At 36.2% G+C, this 25,397-nt stretch overlaps 1 protein-coding gene across 1 annotated transcript in view; it reads left to right on the top strand.

The window, feature by feature from the left end:
* The window catches only part of C2H16orf46 (chromosome 2 C16orf46 homolog), a 48,148-nt gene extending 23,320 nt beyond the window's left edge, over positions 1 to 24,828 (top strand). The window contains exon 4 of the mRNA XM_043986557.1: positions 22,983 to 24,828. Coding sequence (XP_043842492.1) covers positions 22,983 to 24,035 — 1,053 coding nt within the window. The 3' untranslated portion in view covers positions 24,036 to 24,828. The remainder of the gene's footprint in view (positions 1 to 22,982) is intronic.
* Positions 24,829 to 25,397: the final 569 nt, after the last annotated feature.

Below are 25,397 nucleotides of genomic sequence, written 5' to 3'. Positions count from 1 at the left end.
CTTGGTAGCACTTTTAGCTTTCCATAAATTTTTTTAAAACTTTATTTTCTTTCAAACATCAACCAAATTGCTAAACCAGTTCCTTTCATATTCATAACCTATCCCCACCCTCTTTCCCCAAGGCTTTTTTTTCCATCCAAAGTGAAAGATAGGGAGAGATACCAAGCGACAACTTTGAACTCCCATCCCCTTGCTTTGGAGCTCATGAGATTCTAAAGACTGGAGAATACACCCCTGGAATTGTCTTTCAGGGACAGAGTACTGTATTTCATAAACATATGCCAAACTATCTAAATAACTAATCTTCACTCATTGCGTTTTTCCTTTGTAATTTAGCACAAAGTTTTTACACAACTCTGATTAATTGCAATACTGTTACCTTTTTGGGTTCCTTAGAGCTTACAAATGCATAGCTTCTTTCTTTTTCTTTTCATGGTTTCTTTCTAATATTCTTTGGTGACTTTTGGTCTTTTGGTGACTAATTTACCTAAATAATTGATTCTGTTATATATTCTACTTAAGGTTTTGCAAAAAGACATTCCTAGTTCCAAGCCACCTTCCCCTGACCATCACTGTGAATTTTCAAGAATAGTGTCTGGGTCTAGGTAATGGTGGGAGTGGGGTTGAGAGTCCCTCTTCATGAACCCCTCTAATTTAAATTACCCTTTCCAGGACCCACATGTACAAAAATATTTATAGCTGCTCTTTACGTGGTAGCAAGGAATTGGAAGTTGAGGGGGTGCCCATCAATTGGGGAATGGCTGGACAAGTTGTGGTATATGAATACAATGGAATACTATTGTGCTGTAAGAAATGATGAGCAGGAAGAGTTCAGAGAAACCTGGAGGGTCTTACGTGAGCTGATGATGAGTGAGATGAGCAGAACCAGAAGAACATTGTACACAGTATCATCAACATTGAGTGTTGACCTACTGTGATGGACTATATTCTTCTCACCAATGCAATGGTACAGAAGAGTTCCAGGGAACTCATGATAGAAGAGGATCTCCAAATCCAAGAAAAAAAAGAAAGAAAGAACTGTGGAGTATAGATGCTGATTGAACCATATTATTTCTTTTGTTTTGGGTGCTGTTGTTTTTTTTTTTCTATTTTGAGGTTTTGCATCACTGCTCTGATTCTTTCTCTTGTAACAGGATTAATGCAGAAATAGGATTAATGTTATTATGTGTATATATATGTGTGTGTATATATATATCTATATGTATAGATATATATAGATATAACCTATATCAGATTACCTGCTGTCTAGGGGAGGGGGGAGGGAGGGGAGGGAGGGAGAAAAATCTGAAATTGTAAAGCATGTATAAACAAAAGTTGAGAACTATCTTTACATGTAACGGAAAAAATAAACTATCTCATAATGTAAAAAAAAAAAAAAAAAAAAAAATTACCCTTTCCATTCTTTAATTAAATTTTATTCATTTTAAGTTTTTCCCTGATTTAACAAACTTTTCTCATTTCTTATTCAAGAAAGGGTTAACAAGAAAGGGCTATAAAGTTTCAAATAAATTTTAACATGCAAACCACATACCTCTTCTTTTTCTTCACTCTGGAATTATTTTCAAATTAGCTGCCTTCCTTCATTACACTTAAAACTTCGGGGGAAAGTGATTTAAGTGTTTTTTACCTTTGGAACTTTCATAGAATTTATTTTTTATTTTTCCTTAAAACAAATTCCACAGAGTGGTACTTCGAAACTCACTAAAATATGTTAAGTTTCTGTTGAGTGCCATATCAGATTGGGCAAAGAAAAGAGGGTGAGTTCCTAGAATTACCCAAAGTCTCAGGAGTTCTCCCTTGCAATCTTAAAGTGATTAATCTTCAAACTCTTTCATGATTATTCACCATTCTCCTCAATCTACAAGCCTCTAAAATTGACTAAGATGTTTTTAGCTGGTACCTTAATTTGGAATCTCTCATTTATAATGCCACAAATTCCTACAAGAATAGTGTCTGGGTCTAGGTAATGGTGGGAGTGGGGTTGAGAGCCCCTCTTCATGAACCCCTCTAATTTAAATTACCCTTTCCATTCTTTAATTAAAATCAGGAAAAAGTTTTCCTTTCTTTTGTTATCTGACTTTATCTCTTTAGTCCTATCCTGGTGAGAGAGAAAGTATCTTGCAGGTGGTTGTTTTTTTTCCCTTCCTCTTTAACCTAATCTCCCACTGAAAACCAAAAGTTAGAGTTAGTCCTATTTACTGGGGCACAGAGTTTAGCACCAGATTATAGAAAATTTAGAGTAGTGCTTCAAGTATGAAAGGTCATTAATCTTCCCCAGCATACTAAACTCTTCAGCTGAAGCTTTTCAGTAGTCTTTCTGGTTGTCTTCATTTTCCCCTTAGATATCTTTCAAGGTAGCAGAATCTCCCAACACTAAATGCAACACAAAACAAAGATTTTTCTGAAAAGACACAAAAACACAGCCAAAATGATAAAACAGACACATTCTTGCTAGCTTTCTTATGTCTTATTCGAAGTCTAATCACAAAGGCTTTAATTTGCTGCCAAATTTGGGACCCATTTGGTTTTTTATATATTTTAGCATAATTTCATAGCTCTGTCTTTTAGTCACCCTCTCCGTTCCTATATGGGAAATTCTAGGCCAATAAGAATTTCCCTAAAGGGGATGTCAGTTTATTAGCATGCTCTTCCCCTGCTCTCATGCCAAAAGATATTTTATCTAAGGAGGAATCTTTCAGCATTTTACTATTACCAGAGCCCATCATTCCTTAAAGGGAATGGGTAAATGGGTAAAGGTTAATCTTCCCTAACTGTGGGGGAGGGGAAGGTAAATCTTACCTTAGCTTGGAAAAATGTGAAATTGAGGGGAGTTCAACCTCTGGGGGCAGTCTTCCTCAAAGAAGTCCCATGGAAAAGTCTGGAGGGCTCAGGTCTAGAGTTTTTCTGAAAGGGTGTCCTGATTCAACCTGGCTGACTTTGCCAAAAACCATTACATTGGAGACCCACGTTTAATTAAAACGTATATGAGGCTATTCATCAGATCCTTGAATAATAATAATAATAATTAAATTATCATGAATCCAGAACATAAACAAGCAGAAAACTTCAATAACCAGACTGTGTTCTTCAGCAATTATTTTTGGGGCTACAAAACGTTTAACACACATTATTTTGTTTGATCCCCACAACTTCCTCTTTGAGGTAGATAGCACAAGCATCTGTTGTTCCGTAGTTTCACAGTGACTAATTAGTGGAGCCCAAACTTGAAACTAGTTGTTCTGGCCCTAGTCAGTTAACAAGCATTTATTAAACACTTAACTATATGCCAAAGAACTGGCTTAAGTGCTAGGGATATAAAGAAGGGGGAAAAAAGTCCCTGCTCTCAAGGAGCTTACTTTCTAAATGGGGAAGACAGTGTATAAACAACTAGTTAAATACAAGATAAATACAGAATAGATGGAAGGCAGTCTGGAAGGGGATGGCATTAGTACCCCAGCTACTAGGAAAAGGCCTTTTGTATTAGGTGGGATTTGAGCTGAGTGTTGAAAGAAGCAAGAGGATGGAGTATTTCAGGCATGAGAACAGGCAGGGCAAAGCATGTAGACGGGTATTGTTAGAACATAGAGAACATGGGGCAAAGTAAAGTGGAAGGAAGGGGCTAAGCTATAGAGCTTTGAATATCAAATAATGGACCTTTAAATTTGGTTCTGGAGCTAATAGGCAACCAGTGGAACTAATTGAGCAGCTAATTGCTAACCCTTTGCTTTAGAAAAGGCCCTTTGTCAGCTGAGTAGAAGATGGAGTGGACTGAGGCAGGGAGAGACTTAAGGCAGGGAAATACCAATTAGAAGGCAACAGTCTAGATCAGAGGTTTCAAACTCAACTAAAACAAGGGTCACTAAATGGTATATAAGGATCTTTAGAGGCTGAATACTGATTTAGTTTTAAAATATAATCTTATATATGTTTTATTGTACATTTATTTTATTGACTATTTTCCAATTCCATTTTATTCTGGTTCAGGCCACAATTAAAAGTGTTGGAGGCTGTATGTGGTCCATGAGCAGCACTTGTTTGACACCTCTGGTCTAGGCAAGACGTGATGAGAACCTGAATTAATATTTGGCCATGTGAATGGAGGGAAGGGAATGGATATAGCCAATGTTTTGAAGTTATAAATGACAAGATTTAGCAATGGATTGAGTATATGAAGTCAAGGATGACAATTAAGTCGTGAGCCTAGATACCTGGAAAGATACTCTTATCAGTAATAGGAAAGTTGGGAAGAGAATAAAGCTTTGGGGAAATGACAAGTTCCATTTTGGACATAATCAGTTTGAGATGTCTAGAACATATGGTTCAAGATGTCCAAAAGGCAGTTGATGATGTAGGACTTTAGCTCAGGAGACTAGGGCTGGATATCTAGATATGGGAATCATTTGCGTAGAGATGGTAATTGAACTCATGAAAGCTGATAACCAAGTAAGGGGGAAGAGAAGAGGACCCAGGACACAATATCAATTTTCTTTTCAATGTCACATTTTCTGCCTCACGTTTACAATGATAGTCAACCTCATAATGACTCCTGAAAGGTTCTGAAATGCCAGCATAATTTATCAAAGAAAGAAAGAAAAATGCCTTTTACTCTTGAATGTATTACATTGTATTTTAATTCTTTAAAAATTGATCATTTATATTTGACAGACCTTACTTGCTTGAAATCTGGGTCTTTTCCTGTGGAGTCAGACTATAGAATTTTTAAATCTGAGATCAACCAACCAACAAACATTTATTAAGCAGCTACTGTGTGCCAGGCACGATGCTAGATACTAGGAATACAAAACCAAAAAAAATTCACTCTTGTTCTCAAGGAGCTTACATTCTGTTGGCATTTGCAATCCAATATGAGTATATCCACTTCCTAGAACATTTCTAGTAAGAGATTAATAATAATAATAATAATAATAATAATAATAATAATAAATAGCATTGATATAACATGTATTATTGTGCTAAGTGCTTTATACATATTATTGCATTTGAGTGGTACAATAATCTTGGGATGTAGGTTCTATTATTATTCCCATTTTACACATAAAGAAACTAAGGCAAAAAAAAAAAAGAAACTAAGGCATATAGAGGTTAAGCAACTTACCCAAAGTCACACGGCTAGTAGATTTCAACTTAGATCTTTCTTACTCAAGGCCCAGTTCTCTATCTACCATGTCATCCATCTAGCTAGCCATGTAGATTATTAACCGGGATTGAGGGTTGACACAGTTCCTGACTGCGTTTTAGAAGGATAACAAGAAAAAGTTCAGTTTCCCATTAATTAAACTAATAAGGGGGATTTACCATAAAAGCTTAGATGAGCCTTTGTTTTTGATCAAGAGATGTGATGAAATTGAATCAATCTAAAAACTTCTCTGTATAACTTTTCCTGATTCTTCTCCACTGTGGAAAATCATTAAATGATCTCTATGTTCTGAGACTACTCTTAGCACTTGGGATGTCTCTTTTTTTTAATTTCTGATTTATATGTTGTGTTATTGTTATTGGTTTCCCTATTCTATTCTCCTCTATTGGATTGAGATTTCCATTGGGATAGAGACAATGTTTCACTTCAACTTGATATCTCCCCCATCACCAGTGCAGAGTTTTGTACACAACAGAGTGCTCCATAGAAGCTTGATTGGAAGTAAAGGAAAGCTTTAGTTATATTGGATCAAACTTAGAGCACTGATAGTGAAAAAGGGATAGATCATCCTTTGACAGCACTTACTTATCCGTGTCCTCAGTGGCAGAATAGTGGAAAGAAAAAGAGACGGATGGTTCTTAGGATTCTGAATATATTTCTTCCAGGACAGAATTCTTTCCCTTAGACTAATCAGAACCAGTTCTGGAGGACAAGAACTTACCCTATCCCTCCAGGTTCATGATAAGCATACTCATTAGCTCATCTTAATATGTTAAGCTGGAAAACAATATGCTGTACTGAAGAGAGCAATGGAATCGGAGTCAGAAGAGCCGGCTTCAAATCCTAACTCTGCTAATTAATGCTTTTGTACGAAGTCAAACCCCTTCTTCAGTTTGGACCTATTTTCTTATTTGTAAAATGAGGCAGTGTTTAATATAATTTCCATTCATAAATACTTTTATTCTTATTAGCTTATAAAATCATAGATTCAGAGCTGGAAGCAACCTTAGAGATAATTGCTTCCAACTGCATTATTTATAAATGAGGAAACAGAAAGAAATTAAGCAACTTGCCTGAGGTTACACAGTTATAAAATATTTCAGGTGGAATTTGAATACAGGTCTTCCTGACTCCAAGCCTAGTACTTTATTCACTATTCTATGCTGCCTCCAAGACAGGCCTTTCTTTAACATATGTAGCTCTTTTTTCTTTTGAAAATTCCAAAGAATAAGGATTTCTTTTGCAGACATTCATTCAGCTAACACATTCTCATTCCCATATATATATATATATATATATATATATATATATATACACACACACACACACACATACATATACATATATATACACACATATACATATATTTGTAATATATATGTCTATATCTACATATATCTATACACTACATATGTATGTGACATCTACTATATAAAATACTTAGTTCTAGAGATACAGAAATGGAAAAGAACATAATATCTGCCCTGAGGAACACTGAAATATAGTAGAGGGTAAGATAAATAACTATAACATGGGTCATAAAATGAGTAAGTGCCTAGTAGAAATCACACAGAATAGCCTGAAAAAATCAGAGAGGGAAGGAATAATTTCTAGCAAGGGAATCAGGGAAAGATATCATGAAGAACTTGGTATCTGATCTGGGCAATGAAGGAAGGGAAAAAGACGTCTAGGTAAAGAGGAGGGAAATCCCTCAGGCATGGAGGGATATTGAATACAAAGGTATAGAAGTGAGAGATGGCAGGACAAGAAGAGAACAAAGTAAGTAGACCTATTTGACTGGAGTTCAGAGTGTGCAGAGGGAAGTTTTATGAAATAAAAGTAGAAACATCGTTTAGGACAAGATTGTGGAAAGCCTTAAATACTAATTTTGCAAAGGATTTTGCCAGAAAAGTGAAATGATGACATAGTGTTTTAGGGGTAAAGTCAGGGTGATGAGCCAGGTTTTCTGACTTTAAGTATAGTGTTCTCTCCGCTGCACCACTCTATTAATAATTTATAAGATGCCAATAATTTTATATCCCATATCTGTACTAATAACCATTCTGGATAAAGGGATTACTACAGTAGATAGTTGAGTAATAAAGGAAATCTAAAATTAACTAAATAGAAAAAGTTTACAGTGTCACTTCTTTAAAAGACAACTTCAAGGTCAATTTTAAAATGAATAATCTTTGTTTAGATGGAAAGTAATACAGGTCCTTATCTTTTAAGCATATGAAGACAATGCTAACATTTAAGTTCATCAGCAATTCAGATACTCATAGCAAAAAAACCCTCTTTGAAAAGGATTGAGGGGGCAGCTAGGTGGTGCAGTGGATAGAGCACCGGACCTGGATTCAGAAGGACCTGAGTTCAAATTTGACCTCAGACACTTGACACTTACTAGCTGTGTGACCCTGGGCAAGTCACTTAACCCCTACTGCCCCACAAAAAAAAAAAAAGAAAGAAAAAAGAAAAGAAAACAAAAGGATCGATCTAGAATGAGAAGACACTACTATAGCTACTTTTAACTAGTTAATGAAGTACAAGATGAGATGAAATGTTGAACTGTTAAAAAACGTGTCCTGCATGATCATTGATTAGATTGGTAAAAAAAAAAAAAAGGTTCACTCATATTGTAAGCAGCTTGATGATTTTTCAAACTTCTGAATGGAAGCATTGACCAGAATACCATCTTAAGTGAAGAGAATTCACCTTGTTACTCAGGATCTTTGGGATCTATGGAGATAGGAAGATGAAATTAGTAGGAGAAGTGGATAGAGAAATTTAAGGAATTTTTTAGAATACTTAAGTGCTTCATTGGAGCTATAGTCTCAGTGATGTGGGTGCTCCCTCCACTAGTGGAAATCAGAATTCATACATGACCTCTCCTTTTGGGATATTCTTATTCATACCCTTCCACAATTCTTCATAGATTATCCACCTAACATACTGGAGGTCTTCTAGGCCTTTTTAACATTTGCTGGATACTAGTGTGGCACCTAAGCCCTCCATCCATTATCTCTTTCTCTTGCCACATGAATGACCTCCTCTTTTGATCAAACATTTCCTAGATGACATTGTTTTTTCTACTGCTTACATCCATATGTTGCAGCCCACCATATGTCTCTTTTGTCTTTTGGCTTTACTGAAGTTTTGACTTTTGGAGATGCTAGTATTCCATGATTTTGAAGCCATATAGTACTACCAAGAGATATGTTGGTATTTTAAAAAAGAGTGCTTCTGTCAGGGTATTACTGTCCTCTAGGAAGAATATAAAAAGCATTTACCTTTGTGGGAAGCTCAATATAGTTGTTTCCATCTCCAAACCTTGCTACTTGTACTATGGGTCTTCTCTGCATCTACCAGAACATAGGACTTCCCGCCCCTGGGACCCTGAATTCTGATAGGTGGGATTTCACTTTATCATGTCCAGAATCAGGCCTTCCTAACCATCTCCAAACTATATTACTGCATGCATAAAATCCACCCTCTTCCCAACTTTTAACTTCTCTATATGTATTGTCTTCCTCTGTTAGAATGTAAGTTCCTTGAGAACAGGAACCGTCTCACTTATGTATCTGTATCTACATGCTTAGCACTGTACTTGGGCACACAGTAGGTGTTTAATAAATGCCTTTTTTTTCATTCAGTTGACCAAGCAACAAGAAAAAAGAGGCAATTACCCATTTTGAAAAAGGAAATGGTTGGAACAGAAGATAGCAAGAAAAAAAGGGTTGGGGGGCAAGTAGCATTGGAACTGACTCAGTTTGGGAGTGATGGTAATATATTTTGAAGAATGCACATCTAATTTACACATAGATGAATAATCTGGATTTGACTGTGTGAAAAAAAGTAGTTTATAGCACAAGCGAATTAGAGTTGAAAGGATATTAGACATCATTTAGTCCAGTACCTACCCAGAGTATGAATGGTTTGTACAACATTCCTTACAAGGTCATCCATACTTTACATGAGGGCCTTCAAAGATAGGGAACTCATTATAGGTAATAATGAGATCTGCCCCTTCAGTTTTTGGACTGCTCTAATTAAAATGTTTCTATATGTTTAGATGAAATTTTTTCCCCTGTAACTTTAACCCACTGGTCCTAGTTCACCTTTCTAGAGTCAAGCATAAATAAATCTAATTCCTCTTCTACATGATAATCCTTCACATATTTGAAGACAGCCGTTTTTTCCCTCTAAACCTTTTCTTCATGCTAAACATCCCCAATATCTTCAATTGATCCTCAATGGCTTTGAGGCCATACATCCCAATATCTTCAACTAATCGCGTTGATTATTTTACTCAGGATATACTTCCAAATGATCAGTTCTTCATTTTAGCTCCTCAGAAGATCTACAATTTCATTGTCATGGACATTCCCTTCATTGACAGTTATTTCATGATAAGTTACTGTGGCTAAAAAAATCATCATTAATATAAATGAAGAGATCTAAGTATCATTCCCCAGATTGGGAAGGAACTGAATTTGATATGTCATTCTCTAAAGAGGTGAAGTATTTGAAACAGATTTCACAGGTAAAAATAATTTAGCATACATTCATATCTTTAGAATTTATAAAGTGCTTTCCTCACAACTCTGTGAGGTATTATTGTTTTTGTTTTAAAATTTGTATTTATTTGTTTTGTTCTTATATCATTTTCATTTCCTAGTATATCCTTCCTCCCCTCTCCTGAATCATCTCCTATAATAAAGAATGAAAAAGAAAGAAAAAGCAGTTCAACAAAACCAACACATAAATCAAACACATTATATGCAGTGCTCCATACCTGTAGGTTCCTACCTCTGCAAAGAAGGGAGAATGGTAATGGTACGTAGCACAAGTATCATTTACACCATTTTATAGATTGGGAAATTGAATGCAAGACAGGCAAAGGTACTTGTCCAAGTTCAGACAGATTAAATAAGTAGCCCAGTCAGTATTCAAACCCACTTTCTCTGATTCCACAGTATTCTTTCTATTATACTTTGCTGCTTCTTCATTCAACTGTAGACAAATCTGAAGAACCATGAGCCACTACTGTAACAGTGCTGAAGAGTGAAGATGCCAAAATAAAAATGACAAACCTGGATGAAATAGGAAATAAAGAATGTATATAGAGTCATTTCAGACTAAGCAATAAGATGTGTAGCTATGAATTATCCTGTTTTTTGGTTTGGGGGTTTTGTTTTGTTTTTTGGTGAGGCAATTGGGGTTAAGTGACTTGCCCAGGGTCACACAGCTAGTAAGTGTTAAGTGTCTGAGGCTAGATTTGAACTCAGGTACTCCTGAATCCAGGGCCAGTGCTTCATCTACTGCGCCACCTAGCTGCCCCAATTATCCTGTTTTTAAAAACAACAACAATAAAAAAAACCCAAACCTATTTGACTCATATAAGGTTATGAGTGGCTTTTCCCGAACCTTCAAAGAGGAAATTATTCTTATATAGAATGTTTCTAAAAACATAGAAAGATCGAATGCTACTCATTACATTTTATGAAGCACATATACAGTTGCTACCTAAATATGATAAAGGACAAAATTAAAAAAAAAAGGAAATTAGAAGCTTATCTCATTAATATAGATTAAGTTTTGGGGGATTAGACTTGTGATTTAATTGTGTAGGAAGCACTTGGTAAGAAAACTCCTACTAGTATAGGCTGGCCAGTCTCCTACAACTTAGTCTTAAAGAATTGTCTGGGATATTGAGAGGTTAAATGATTTGCTCAGAGTTATACAGTCACTATAGATAGATAACAGGTGGGCCAGGTCATTCTGACTAAGAGACATCCATCTATTATCTCATATTGCAAAATATTAAAATACTAGCAAATACAAGCTAGCACTGCACATTAAAAACATAGTTCATCCTGACCAAATAGGATCTGTAACAGAAATGTAATGGTAGTTCAGTTTATTAGGTAAATAATATAACATATGATAACTAGGCAACATAAAAATCACCTGAGCATATCAATAGACATATAAACACCTTTGGCAAACTACAAGATCTGTTCATTATTTTTAAAAATCTAAAAAGGGGGGCAACTAGGTGGCACAGTGGATAGAACACTGGCCCTGGATTCAGGAGGACCTGAGTTCAAATCCAGCCTCAGACACTTGACACTTACTAGCTGTGTGACCCTGGGCAAGTCACTTAACCTTCATTGCCCTGCAAAAAAAAAAATCTACAAAGGATAGGAATAGAGAGATTTTTTTTCCTCTTCAGCTCAATAAAAAGTGTCTTTTTTAGATCCAGAGGCAAAATTAAAACTATTAGGGCCTACTTATAGCATTTTATATGTCATAGTATTAGAAATGCCAGCAATTACAATGAGACAAGAAAAATACATGTTAGGGACAAATAAATGAAGAAATCTAAATATTATTAGTAATGACATGATTGTTATTCAGAAAATCCTTGTCTCAATAAAAGAATGAATTCAACAAGGATGCAAGATACCAGATAAATCTAAAAAACTTTCATATTTTTATACTACAAATAAAGACCAAGAAAACATCCTACAAATGCAGGTCAGCTTTGTTAAAATTTTATTAAAGAAGCCTCACTTATGACAGTAACAAAAACATTAAATACCTCACCATACCTCAGTTCATGTGACTTTTACAAAGATTGATTTGTCTATAATAGTACCCTCATTTATAAAATACCTTGACAAATAAAGGACAGACTAAATAAATGGAGGAAAATCCATCATTCACATATGTGTAAGCTTAATATAATAAAAATGACAATTCCTACATTAATTTTAAAATTAATATCAATGCTAAGAAAATACCAATGAATTTCTTCATAGACATGAATGCAATTATTCTGAAATATTACTGAAAAATAAATGAGCAAGAAAAGCAAGTATAAATTTGAGGGGAGGAATAGGAGAATGCTAAAGAAGGTAGCTTTGTCCACTTTGATCTGAAAAAAGTGGTAATAAAAAATTCATAGTATTGATTATAGTAATGAATAATGAAAATGATTAGATAAATGATAAATGATTGGAAGTGCCATAAATACACAAGGGCTAATAAAGAAGTATCATAAATAAAACCAAATGTGTAGAATAGTGTTGACAAACCTATCAAAAACTAAAATTGTAGAAATAATTCATTATTTAATAAAATTGGGCAAACTATAGGAAGTAATTAATCAAAAAGAAATATATATCTTTATATCACATGCCATAATAAATTTCATCTTGATCAGACATAAACATAAAAAAGAATTGGGAAAATTAGGAAACTATATTTTATCTTAAATTTACTCTATTAAATAAATAGCAAAAATATTTGGCAACATGTTAGATGATTTAGAATATATAAAAATAAAATTCACAACCAAAAACTATAATCAAAAGAAAAAGAAAAATAACAACTTGGAGAAAACATCACAGCAAATATAACCTAAAAAAGTTTAACTTTACGATTTTTAAGGAATCATAAATATTTGGGGCAACAGCCAATTTTCATTTAATAAATAGTTAAAGGATGAGAACAAAGGTTATAAACATATTGTAAATACTTCAAGTATCTCTAGTTTTATCAATGGAGATACCCCTTCTACCAACACAGATAAACTCAGTGATGGTTTTCAAGAGTAAGTATGGCCAAAACATTTTATCACCCTATATTCACTGGGTAATGAGGCTTTCCAAACTTAGCAAGGCTTGTTCTCAAACAAAAGACATATTTTACAAATAAGCACTTGAAAAATATGTTCAATTTTCTTATCAAAGAAGGGCAAATTAAAACCATTTTGAACCATGATTTCATACCCATCAAATGAGCAAAATGAACTATGTAAACAGTACTAATGGGGCTGTAGAAGGTATACTCATTCATTGTTAATAGGATTGCACATTGCTGTCATTTTTTTGGTCAAGAAATCTAGCAGTAAACCTCCATTTACCATACACTAGGAAAAATGACATAAAGAAATTATTATCTGTTAAAATATTTTGGCAACATTATTTGTAATTATAGAAAACTCAAAATAACATACCTCATAGCAAATGGGGAAAAAACATGGTATTACAATATAATAGAATTGGGGGCAGCTAGGTGGCACAGTGGATAAAGCACTGGGTCTGAATTCAGGAGGACCTGGGTTCAAATCCAGCCTCAAATACTTACTAGCTGTGCAACCCTAGGCAAGTCACTTAACCCTCATTGCCCCACAAAAATAAATAAATAAAAATTAAAAACAATAGAATAGAATAATGTAGTGTAATAACAATGAGAAATGAGAACTATGAAGAAATTTGGAGTGATATGAAATAATGTAAAGCAAAACTGCAGAACTAGAACATTGTATTAAATGACTGCAATTGTATGAAATGTCACCAGATATACAGAGAATAATTGGCAAAGAGAAGGGAAGGGACATAGAGATAGTAATGAATAAGCTATTATGAATGTTTTGTAAGTTAAAATCCATTTAAAAATGTAAACAATTATAAATGTATAGGGTTTTTTGTTGGTTAAAGTTTTTTTTCTTTTTTTTTAAATTAATAAAGTATTTTATTTTTTTCCCCGTTATATGTAAAGATAGTTCTCAACTTTTGTCTATACAAGCTTTACAATTTCAGATTTTTCTCCCTCCCCCCTCCCCTGGACAGCAGGTAATCTGATATAGGCTATATATATATATATGTACACATAATAACATTAATCCTATTTCTGCATTAGTCATGTTATAAGAGAAAAATCAGAGCAATGATGAAAAACCTCAAAATAGAAAAAACAACAGCACCAAAAACAAAAGAAATAGTATGGTTCATTCAGCACCTATACTCCACAGTTCTTTTTTTTTTTTTCTTGGATTTGGAGATCCTCTTCCATCATGAGTTCGCTGGAACTCTTCTGTACCATTGCATTGGTAAGAAGAATATAGTCCATCATAGTAGATCAACACTCAATGTTGATGATACTGTGTACAATGTTCTTCTGGTTCTGCTCATCTCACTCATCATCAGCCCATGCAAGACCCTCCAGGTTTCTCTGAACTCCTCCTGCTCATCGTTTCTTACAGCACAATAGTATTCCATTGTATTCATATGTTGATTAAAGTTTTAAACAGTAAATTACTTCAATACTACTGTCATAGGGTTGGGATAGCTAATAGGTAATAATACCTAATCTAGTGCTTTAAAATTTTCAAAGCACTTTACATATGCTATCTCCTTTAAGTGTTATGAGGAAAGATTTGTTAACCTTAAAAAAGTGTATAAATGTGAATTATTGTTACTTCAGGATCCATTATTTCATCTACGTGTTTTTTAATTGATACCATTTTCAGCCTTTTTCTTTCTTATGTAAAAAAATTTAACTATATCTACTAACCTGAAAAATTATATAACTGTACTTATATGAAAAATTATAACTTTAGAAAAATTATAATTAGGCCATAAATCCCTTCATAGTTGCCATTGAAATGTGAGAATATTTTAGCTAATTTAGGGCCTAATTTGGTTGGAGGGCCTAATCTGACTGGAGGACTAATCTGGGGACTTTTGACTGGCTAGCTATCTGACTGCTATTAATTTAATATGGGCCATTTATAAAGTTCCCCCACACTTGCTCTGCTCCCAAATTGATAAGCAAATGGTTAAGAAGTCTCTTAACTAAATAATCAAAGCAGAGTTTTTTATGAGATACAATTTAAACATAAAAATACAGGGAAATAAAATGTACAACCTGAATGCTTTCTGGTGCGTCTCTCTCCTCCCGCTGTGCCTAGAACTTTTGAGTGTTCTCCTGCACCTCTGTATCAACCAACATTCTTCTAGCGTCCCCCTCAATGAAAAGCCCCCTGCTTCACCCTTTAACTTCTCTCTCACTACTGTAGCCTCAGTCTCCTTTGCAAACCCCCTTTCTGTCTAACTTCCCTCTCTGTACTGCCGCTGAACCCTGAAAAGCCCTTTACTCCATAAGGCTCCTTCCTCTGTCTGTCCGCCTCCCTCAGCATCTCTACCTTCTCTGTATTATAGCCCTTTCTTGCTTTCTCCCTTCTGTACCGTCTCTTTCTGTTCTCTTCATCTATAGGCCTCCCCCTTCACTGTCTTCTCCCCTGTATATATGTTCCTTCTCTCCCCTCAACCTCAGGCTCCCTGCGCCCCTGCACACGCCAAGCTAATTTGCTGGCCGCACTAGGGCTGTGCCCAGCGGGGCTCGAGGGGCCCGTGCCCCCTGCTGCATGCCTGGGACATCCACACGAGCTACGCTAGGGCCTGGCAGGACAAGCCTGGGATCTCCAGGACAGCTCCCCTCAGGGTGTAGGGAGCTGGACTTTTTCCCCCAGCCATCTGACCTGGCATCCTGTAAAGCCCATGGGCTTTTTGGCTTAGCTGAAGCAGAGAGGGAGGGGCACCAGCCCCTCTTACACAGAAAAAACCCCTGAGGGCTTAAGGCTTTTTAATCTCAGCCCAAAGGCAGGGTCCCCAAATCAAAATCAATTTCCACACTTACTAGGCTGCATTCGCATGAGTTGCTGTGACCAAAACAAAATTCATCCTGTGATTGCCAATCATAAGCCTCTCCACACTTACCTAGGCTAGTTCTTAGACGATAGATGGATAGTATTAGGTTTAACTTCTGCTCAAGGCCTTTCCAGCTTTGTAGGACCTGCTAGAGTTGTCAAGGCATGAAGCCATTCCATGACAAGAGAAAGCATCAGAGGAGAATGTTACTGGAGGCTTAATAAATTTTTTGATCCTTTGTTACTTCAGGGATCTGTTTTTTCTTCTGTTATTTCTTTTATTTGGGTATGCCCTATGCCGGCACAGCCTTCTTTGACTTAGCAGAAAATCTTCATGAAAGTCAGTGGATGATGGATGAGATTTTGTGACTCTTCAGATAAACTAGGGATATGCTTCAAATTTATATAGGGGGCCTTCAGGTAAAAGGTTTAATAGAACATTGTTGGGCCCATGCTTGCATTATTTCCAGCTTGGTAGAACCTATCAAAGTTTGTGTTCCATTGGTATAACCTTCAGGAGCCCAGGTTCACATCCAATGCCCTAATGAAGCACTAAAGTAGAATTTCATTGGAAGAATATATTACATCCATACCACAATGAAGCATTGAAATAAGACTTTGGTGGAAGGAACTCCCAGTCCGGAGACTTCCTCTACCACCATGGATCAGCTTCTGCTCTGCAGCTTATTTGCCTGGGACACTGAAAGTTTAAGTGACTTGCTGAGGGCCATATGTCCAGTATGTATCAAAGGTGAAACTTGAACCCAGGTCTTCCTGATTCTTGGGCCAACTCAGAGCATCACCATCAAAATAAAACGGAAACTTGAAGTACAGACTGAAACCAATTTGGGGTGGAGAAGAGACTTGTTCCTTTTTTTTTTTTAAATAAAATTTTGTGGATATCTTTTGTTTTCTCATGACCTGAAATTCCCGCCCCCATCCCTCTTTTTCCCCCTCCCAGAGAGCCACCTCAGTCCTTGCTCCTTTTGTCCTGACAATATCTTGATAAAAGTCCTGAACAAACTATTGCACAACTGTTAACTGTACATTCCTAGAATCAGACCATGCAAAAGTAGATGGAATCTGAGCAATGTTTCAAATTTTCTGGCTGTGCCAGAATGTTTCTTCAGACTTGGCTTTAATTGAAAGGAAATCTGCTTTGTCCTGGGACTTGATATTCAAATCTTGGCCTTCATTATTGTTTGCACATGCTTCTTACCTTGACCCAAAGTGCTATGATCATTTTGTATTTACATGAAGAGTTACAGAATGAATAGAGTATGTCCTTTGTGGTTTTATTTTTCCAGAAGTGACTCTGGGCAAGTAATTTCTTTCTGGGATTTCTGGGTCTTAGTTCCTTATTCATAAAATGAAAATCTTTACAACACAATGTTCTGTAACTTTTTAAAGGAATATAGGCTGTTTTGTTGAGTTGCTGTATTGCTAAATACTGATGAAAAACCTGAGGGAAAACCAAATTCAGACTATATCCTAATATATCCTAGAGAAACCTCACTTATGGCCAGCGGTTTTCATCTGCAACATGGAACTGAAAGTGACCATCAAATTTTACTGCTGGACAACTCATTGTCCAGTTATGACAGACTAGGAAGCATCATGGTGAAGTGGAAAGAGTGTTGGATTCGGAGACAGAAACCCTGGATTTGAATCCTGGCTCTGCCACTTAGACCTGTGTATACTTGGGTAAGTCATTTAGCCTCTTTGGCTTCAGTTTCCTCTTCTGTAAAATGAAGGGGGCTTGGACTTGATGGTTCCTAAGGTCCCTTGTTGCTTGACTAAAAATGAAACCAAGACCATTAGTAATTTTTTTAGAAGCACATTGTAGATATTGACTGGTGACAAAGAGCAGCAGATAAGTCAACCTTACATAGAGTAACATGAGAAAAGATGGTAGTGATTCAGTGTGGCTATGAGCCAACTAATGGTAGCAACTACAGGCTGATACCCCAAGCAGGTTTTAGATATATTGCTTCCTAGTCTCATTAATAGCATTCACACCCTACCACTATCTTCAGAAACAAACCACTGATTGTACACTATGAAGACTAACACTGCCCTCACCACCTAAATTATGTTTTTATTAGCATTTTGTGAGAAAAATCTGAATAACAGCCATGTGTGTTAAGCCCTTTTGAACTGTTGCCCACAAGAATGGTTTTCATCTTCATTTTATAGGTATGAATAAAGTTATAGGTTGAATTGGTGAAGTGTTTGTTCAGTATAAAGCTATTCAACTAAGACTGAAGTATTTTGATCTTTCATTTGGCAAATTGGTAAAAATGGATAAATTCTTGTTCAAGATTCCCTTTTCCAATAAGCTAAACATTTCCATTTTTCTGTATCCATGCCCATTTTTCTGTATTAATTAGCCTACAACATTACTTATTGATGCGTGGCCCACAGAATATGTTGGCAATGGCTTTGGTTGGAGTTGTGAGGATGGTTTGAGGATGAGAGAGGTTATTACTACAGTATTTTCCTCAGCAATCTTTGTGTGGTTTTTCCTCTCTTCTCATAAAACTCCGAGTATAATATTTGTAATGATTGGAATGATGCCACCTACTGGAGACTTGCTGTGGGAAAGCTCCACCATGAGGAAAATGCCTCAGAGGGCAAGGCCATGTGACTTTTCCTTGGCGTCAGGAAGTGACGTTTGCTCATGGGTGCTGTCTGTCAAGGATACCAGCCAATCAACTTGAGGAGCCTCCTATTTTCTGGGAGGAGACAGGAAGGAGGAGAAAGGGCCTACACGGAGAGCTCTCGCTCTTTTGGGTTCCTGACTTGATGGTGCTGGTGGCGGCAGAGGACTTCACAGGAAATTTGAGGAAAGATAGGAACGCCAGGCTGTTGGAATTCTGTTCTCAATCTTTTTCTTTCTATTTTTCAATAAACCCTTAAAAACCTAAACTTGTTTTATCAATGATTTTAGTCAGTTTACCCCAAAACTGGGGGAACAGATTAGAATCCACATTTAGAATCTTAAATTACACATATTGAAAAGAGACTTCTCAGGTTAACTTGGATTAGTCTACTCTAACCCTTGAATAGGAAATGCAATCACAAAGGATATACCCATTTGAAACCTTTAATCAACTGGGGTACTGGCCCACAGATTAAGCCTAAAGTATGTTTGGATTCTGATTTATGCTATGCTGGACTTTGGCCATAATCTGTGAACTCCTTTAAGAAGTAATCTTTGAGGGGCAGCTAAGTGGTGCAGTGGATAGAGCACCGGCCCTGGAGTCAGGAGTACCTGAGTTCAAATCCAGCCTCAGACCCTTGACACTTACTAGCTGTGTGACCCTGGGCAAGTCACTTAACCCCAATTGCCTCACCCCCCCAAAAAAAAGTTATCTTGGAGCAAACCCACAAATGCAAAATTCTAAGCAGTTCCATTCAAACAGAACTTACTCTATTCAAATTCAATTAAAGTTAGTTCAATTAAATGAATTCAACAAATATTAATTAAATATCTACTAAATTGCAAAGCTCTGTACTTGGTATAGGATTTTGAATCATTTAAGACTGCAGTAGATTTGTGAAAAAGGAAGAACCAATTATTTTTACTACTGATATTATAAAAAGCAAAATTGATTCTGGTTAATTTAGAGTAAAGATAGATATGTTCCAGAAAAAATGTACTTTTAAGTGAATTCATACAGTGTCTTTGAAATTAAAGTGATAGAATAAAAGGAAAAGACCTACGTTGTCATCTGGGCCAGTCTCTGGATTTAATGAAGATGGTTGATTAAATCATCCAGGATAGATGGTTGTCTATTTTTACTTAAAGATCTCTAGAAGTGAGACTCAGTTACTTCTATCTATGTCCTATTTAAACAATGTATCATTCTGATGTCCAAAGAGTTTTTTTTTCTTGTATCCAAGTAAAATTTTACTGTCTTAATTTAAAACTCTACAAAAATTCTCTTATGCCTTATTATGGCAAGATTATGACAGTGGGATCCAAGCTCTGACAGGTCCTATTAAGGCAGAAAGGCCTTGAGCTTGCGCCCAGCAAGGGACTGTATTTCTGTTGTCCAAGGACCATTACAGATAAATGTGAAGTTCATCAACAGATGGTTGGCCACAGGAGACTAAACTTTTCTGCCACACAACTCATTTATAACCAAGTTATAGAAAACTTGTGATTTTTGTTGATTAAAGGAGCTTTCATATCAATGAAATCACAGATTTTTAGATTTTTTTGTTTGTTTCATCCCTCTCCTTACAAAAATTGCAAAATTATTACATTGCTTTTATTAATCTTTAATAGTTTGGGGTGTTTATAAAAGACAGTTTTTGTTATGCATGATAGAAAAAGGCCCTTAAAACTTGTTTCCTTACCAAAATGGCAAACTTTCAAGAAATTTTCATTTGGCATTCAGTAAACAGTTATTAAGAACCTACTATATGTCTAGGCACTGGGGCAGATACAACTTTTAAATTTAATACAAGCTCTGCCCACATCAGTCTTTCAGTCTCTCAGGAAAAATAAAAACATAGGTAACTATACTTTATAATATAATTATTACATGATAAATGCATTGGAGAGAAAAAACGAAGTGCCTTGTGGTATCCAAGAAGAAGGTTTTTACTGACTTAGTGATCCACAAAGACTTTCTGGAGGGAGTTGATTCTGGTTTTAAAGGCTTGGTAAGGAACTCAACAGGCAGAGGTGGGAAGGAGGGCATTCCAAGCAGGGGAAACCATGTAAAGAAAAGTAAGTATGACTATGGAGAGCTTAATATATGTTCATGGGGCAGAGAGTAATTCAGTTTGTTTGCAGTGTAGAGTATATAGAAGAGAATGATATAAGTCTGGAAAGGTACTGGAGGCCTGATTGTGGAGGATCTTGGAGCTCAGATAAAGGAGCTTGAACTGAGGAAACAGTAGGGAACCACAGAAGATTTTTGAGCTGCAGAGTTTCATGGACAGATCTACACTTAAAAATGCTCATTTTGACCAGGTTAGAGAGAGGTTCAAATCATCAATGGCATTTATGAAATGCAAATTATTAAGTTAATTAAAATGAGATTAACCTTTTATGAAAGGTAAACATTGAAGTTTTGCTTTCTAAACAATTGTGCTAAAATATGAATTATGTTGTTATATTAACTTAAAGTTTATTTCCGGTGAATGTATGTTCATGGTAATTGAAAATTTTTTTCTTTTTTTTCTTTCTTTCTTTTTTTTTTTTTTGGTGAGGCAATTGGGGTTAAGTGACTTGCCCAGGGTCACACAGCTAGTAAGTGTCAAGTGTCTGAGGCCAGATTTGAACCCAGATCCTCCTGACTCCAGGGCTGGTGCTCTATCCACTGTGCCACCTAGCTGCCCCTGGTAATTGAAATTTAAAGTGACACTAATACTTTATATACACCTTGTATGCTAGAAAAGCAACATGGCTTAGTGATAAGAGCACTAGCTTCAGAGTCAGGAACCTGGATTTGAATCCTAAATGTTATTTAACAGCTCTTATCCTTAGGCAAGCACTTCTCTGGACTGAAATTTCATCCTCTGTACAATTAAGGGTTGGACTTAAATAATCAATAAGGTCCCTTCTGTCTGTAAATTCTCTGAGACAGAATGTAATTTTATCAGCCTCTTTTCCACTTCCTACCTAATTGCTTATACTTCTTTACAAAATTAAATTGAAATCTCTGAGTGAAAAACTGAGACAGCACTTCCATCTCAGGATGATGCTTTTCAAAACAGTGACAGAAAGTTTTTTAAATTTAGAAAAGTAAACTTTTTCATAGTTGAAACACCTTACCATGCTACTTGGAATAAATATATTCTTTTTTTTTTTTTTAAGTGAGGCAATGGGGGTTAAGTGACTTGCCCAGGGTCACACAGCTAGTAAGTGTTAAGTGTCTGAGGCCAGATTTGAACTCAGGTACTCCTGACTCCAGGGATAGTGCTCTATTCACTGCGCCACCTAGCTGTCTCAGAATAAATATATTCTAAGCATTTAGTTGAATTAAAATCAAGTTTGGGAACTAATATGTTGAAGTTCTACAATAATTTAAGATAACTAGAGAAACCTTGCATTGTTTCCAAACCATGGTTGAGAAATAATTCAGAGCATTAGTTATCAGTGTTCTATGAGCCTATAATAGAAGTTCTCTAAAAAAAAAAAATCGCTGATTCTGTAATTTTCCCTCTAAAATATTATATATGTATGTATCAAAAAATGTATGTATGTATATAAGTACCTATTATATAGAAAAATTTTAAAGGTTGAGTTATCTGACACCCTTTCATCTTCCTGTGTATATACCATATTTTCACAACCTAGTGTCCCTATCCCCATGTCACTGGTACACTCAGGCTGCCCAAAGGCCTCCACTGTCACTATCTATTCAGGTCTTTCCTGCTCTTCAAAGTTTTGCATACTCCAAAATTACTTGCCTAGTCCTGACCTCCCTCATCAAAAGTCCTGTTACCTTCAGTGCAGCAATGTGTTAAAAAGAAAGCAATCTCAGTTGAACTATGTGCAATTTATGATGAAGTATGAATGGATGATGGCTCAACTCTCCCAATGTATTTGCATTTTTAAAAGAAGATGCTTGTTAAAACAAAGATCTTCTCGTTGGTAAAATTTCAGTCAGTGTAAAAGAATGAAATGAAAATTTCAGGTAGCCACTGGTGGGATATGGGTAACAATGGCTAACACAGATAGGGCAGCCCAACCTGGAAGTCTGGGAGCTCCTCTTAATTGTTCCTAATTTTCTATTACTTATTTTAGTTTAGAATTGTTTTTCCCAAATTACATGTAAAAATGAATTTTAACATCAATTTTTTAAAACTGTGTTCCAGATTCTCTTCCTCCCTCTTCCCCCCACTTAAGAACTCAAGCAATTCAATATAAGTTATACATGAGTAGTATGCAAAACATCTCTGCATTAGCCAGGTTGTGAAAGAAAACAGATAAAAACAAAACTTCAGATAAAGGAACTAACAAAAAAATTATGCTTCAATCTGTATTCAGATACCATCAGTTCTTTCTCTGTAGATGGATTGCATTTTTCATAAGTCCTTCAGAGTTGTCTTGGATAATTGTTCCTAATTTTCACAGATTCTTCCCTTCTTCCTCTTTTGAATTAACTTATCTTCTGAAAGTTCCAAATTGGTTTTTCCCCAAAGGGCTCTTATGGAAGTAGCAGCTAGGATAGGGGTAGTTGTCCGAATGTCTGGGCTATTTGTAAGTCAAGGACTGCCTCCCTATAGTCTTTTTACTATCCCTTCAAGTCTACTCTGTAGATTAACATCCTGTTTTGCTTTCAGGTACAAGGCTGGGGTATGGCTTCTCCAACTGCCTGCATTTGGCCAAGAAAGAAATGCAAAAAACCAAGGGCAGGAGAATGTGTTAGCAGCTGCTTGCTTTGTTTAAATATGTTACAAGTCGCTGACAAAAACATGGTGCCTGAGCCTAAGTCTTTTGCTGAGCAAGCCAAGCCTGAGATGAAACCGCAAGGCAGCACACCGGTCTCTGTGATGACAGGAAAGGAAGAGGTCAGTCCCCCGAGCCAGGACATAGCCAACTGCACAGAAAGTCTGTCCAAGGAAATTGGAAAAACTTGCTTCCCACCCCCTAGTCAGGGGGAACGGAAGAGCCTGCAAGTAAAGGAGTTTGTTTGGCACCCAGAGAAATGGTTTGCACCAGACAGTTTCAAGGATGTTAAAAGGCCAGAAAATGCTGGTGTCCACTTGGACAAAGATAGCACTGCTTTGGAGTCTCTGACTTCCAAGTCTCTTTTAGTTCTGCCTCCCCTCAAAGCATCTTCCAAAAATAACCTGGATGTCATTGTAAAGAAGAGTAAAGGCATTTTCACTCATTCGGAAGAGAAAATGCCCAGTTCAGATAAAGCTGAGAATGTTTCTTCTATTTATGGAAACAAGACTTTTGATCACAAAGGAGAAAAGAGAATTGTTGAAACAATAAGGGGTTCCATGGACAAGCATCTTAAGTTAAATGATGTCCCTTCTCTTTCTCCACAAATTACAAGGACTTTATTTCCTGAGCCTGAGCGATGCTGTTTACATTGGTCCTTCCTGCCGGAGAAAGATTTGGCAGCCAACCCTAATTCAGTTAATTCCAAAAAGTTTAGCCATCTCGCTACCTTGCGGCTTATGGAAAAACAGGGAATGCAGAATGGTAAAGTCAAAATCAGAAATGAGTTAAGACCTCCTGTTAATATCAGAAAGCGAAATTTCCTTGAGGCCAAGCGAGAAAGCCGGTCTAAAACTGTGGAGGCCAAGGTTTTTTCAGGTCCTATGTTGCCATCTCTAACTGTGAACAGAGTTGTAATCCCCATGTTGCCTCATAGACTCCTATAATGTTTTCATATTATAATCTCCTGGAAACAAACGCTTTTTTGAAATTCTTTTTTTTTCCTCTAGAGCCTGAGGAAACTGAAGGTCTACTGTTTGTGTTTTATTCTTGTGCTTAGAAACAATGTGCATTTCTTACCTTCTGGAAATACTGCTTAGGTATATTCAAACTGTAAACTGATCATTCCAGGTTGGGAATTCTTCTGACTCAGCATGCCCAGTGGGAGTGAAATGGATAATATTTCAGTGTGAATCCAAAGGGCTGTCTGTTTTTACTAGTGTTGGCTCAAATTGTCTCTGTGGGGCCATTTCCCTGTGTTTACCAGTGCCATAATCTGATCTCACTGGAACAGTGAGTCTTCTCTGCATAGAGATCTCCTTCATTAGCTAAATCTGAAACTCTCAACTTCTGTTTTCTCCTGTGATAAATTAGAAGAGAGGGTTCAGTTTAAAGAAGAAATTTGAGTGCTTTCTTCCCCTACTTATAATAATGAGCTTTGTGGTCATAGGAATGGGTGGGAGGAAGTATAAGCACATGCCTGGCAAATAGAGCCAGTATATTCTAAATGTGGATATATGAACTTGTAGCTCAGTTTTCATTTCCATACAGGTATACTATTTTATTATTTTCACCACTCCTACAATTTGGAAGTTGAGTATATTTCGTCAGAGACCATTTTTCCTCATCTTGTAAGAGGTAGAAGAAAAAATGGAGGCTGGTGTAACTGTAAATTCAGATTGCTGCTTTGCTTATGAGTTGTTCTTACTGTATTATAAGATTTCAAACATAATTTTAATAGAAAATCCCATCCTATAATAAAGTAAATAGATACTTAGAATGTATTATTATCCATTGTGGTATCACATTCTTCCTTAGAATTCAGGAGATTCTAACTACTTGTACAGAATTCATATTGAAAAAGACATTTAGCTCCTCACATCACTGACTTCCAGATAGGATTCCTTAAGCTCCAGACTCTATGAACCTGGCTAACTGGAGTTTAGGCCCTATGCTTTCCCTCCTGTCTCTTCTCTTATAATACATATAGACCTATCGCACTTTACATGGTACATGTATTCCTGCAAATCATTGTTTGCAAACTAAATTAGGTTTTTTCATTGTATTAGGTGAATTTTTTATTTAGAATAATAGTGTGGTGAGTTATTTTGCAAAGTGAATAGTTAACCGCTAACTCCTATGGTTTATGAATCTGTATTCTCTTATATTTGTTTAAGACAGGTTACACCTATATTTTCTACCCTTCTCTGTTTCTGTTAGCCATATGGAACCTGGTGCCAGAAGGAAGCCATACCTTCTTTTGATAGGTGTAGTAGGACCGCTAAGGTCACCTATGGTTGCTCAGTTGA

This window comes from Dromiciops gliroides, chromosome 2 (genome assembly GCF_019393635.1).
Source record: "Dromiciops gliroides isolate mDroGli1 chromosome 2, mDroGli1.pri, whole genome shotgun sequence".
Taxonomy (NCBI): Eukaryota; Metazoa; Chordata; class Mammalia; order Microbiotheria; family Microbiotheriidae; genus Dromiciops; species Dromiciops gliroides.
Note: the sequence above shows the minus strand (reverse complement) of the source record. Positions and strands in the feature narration are given on the sequence as shown.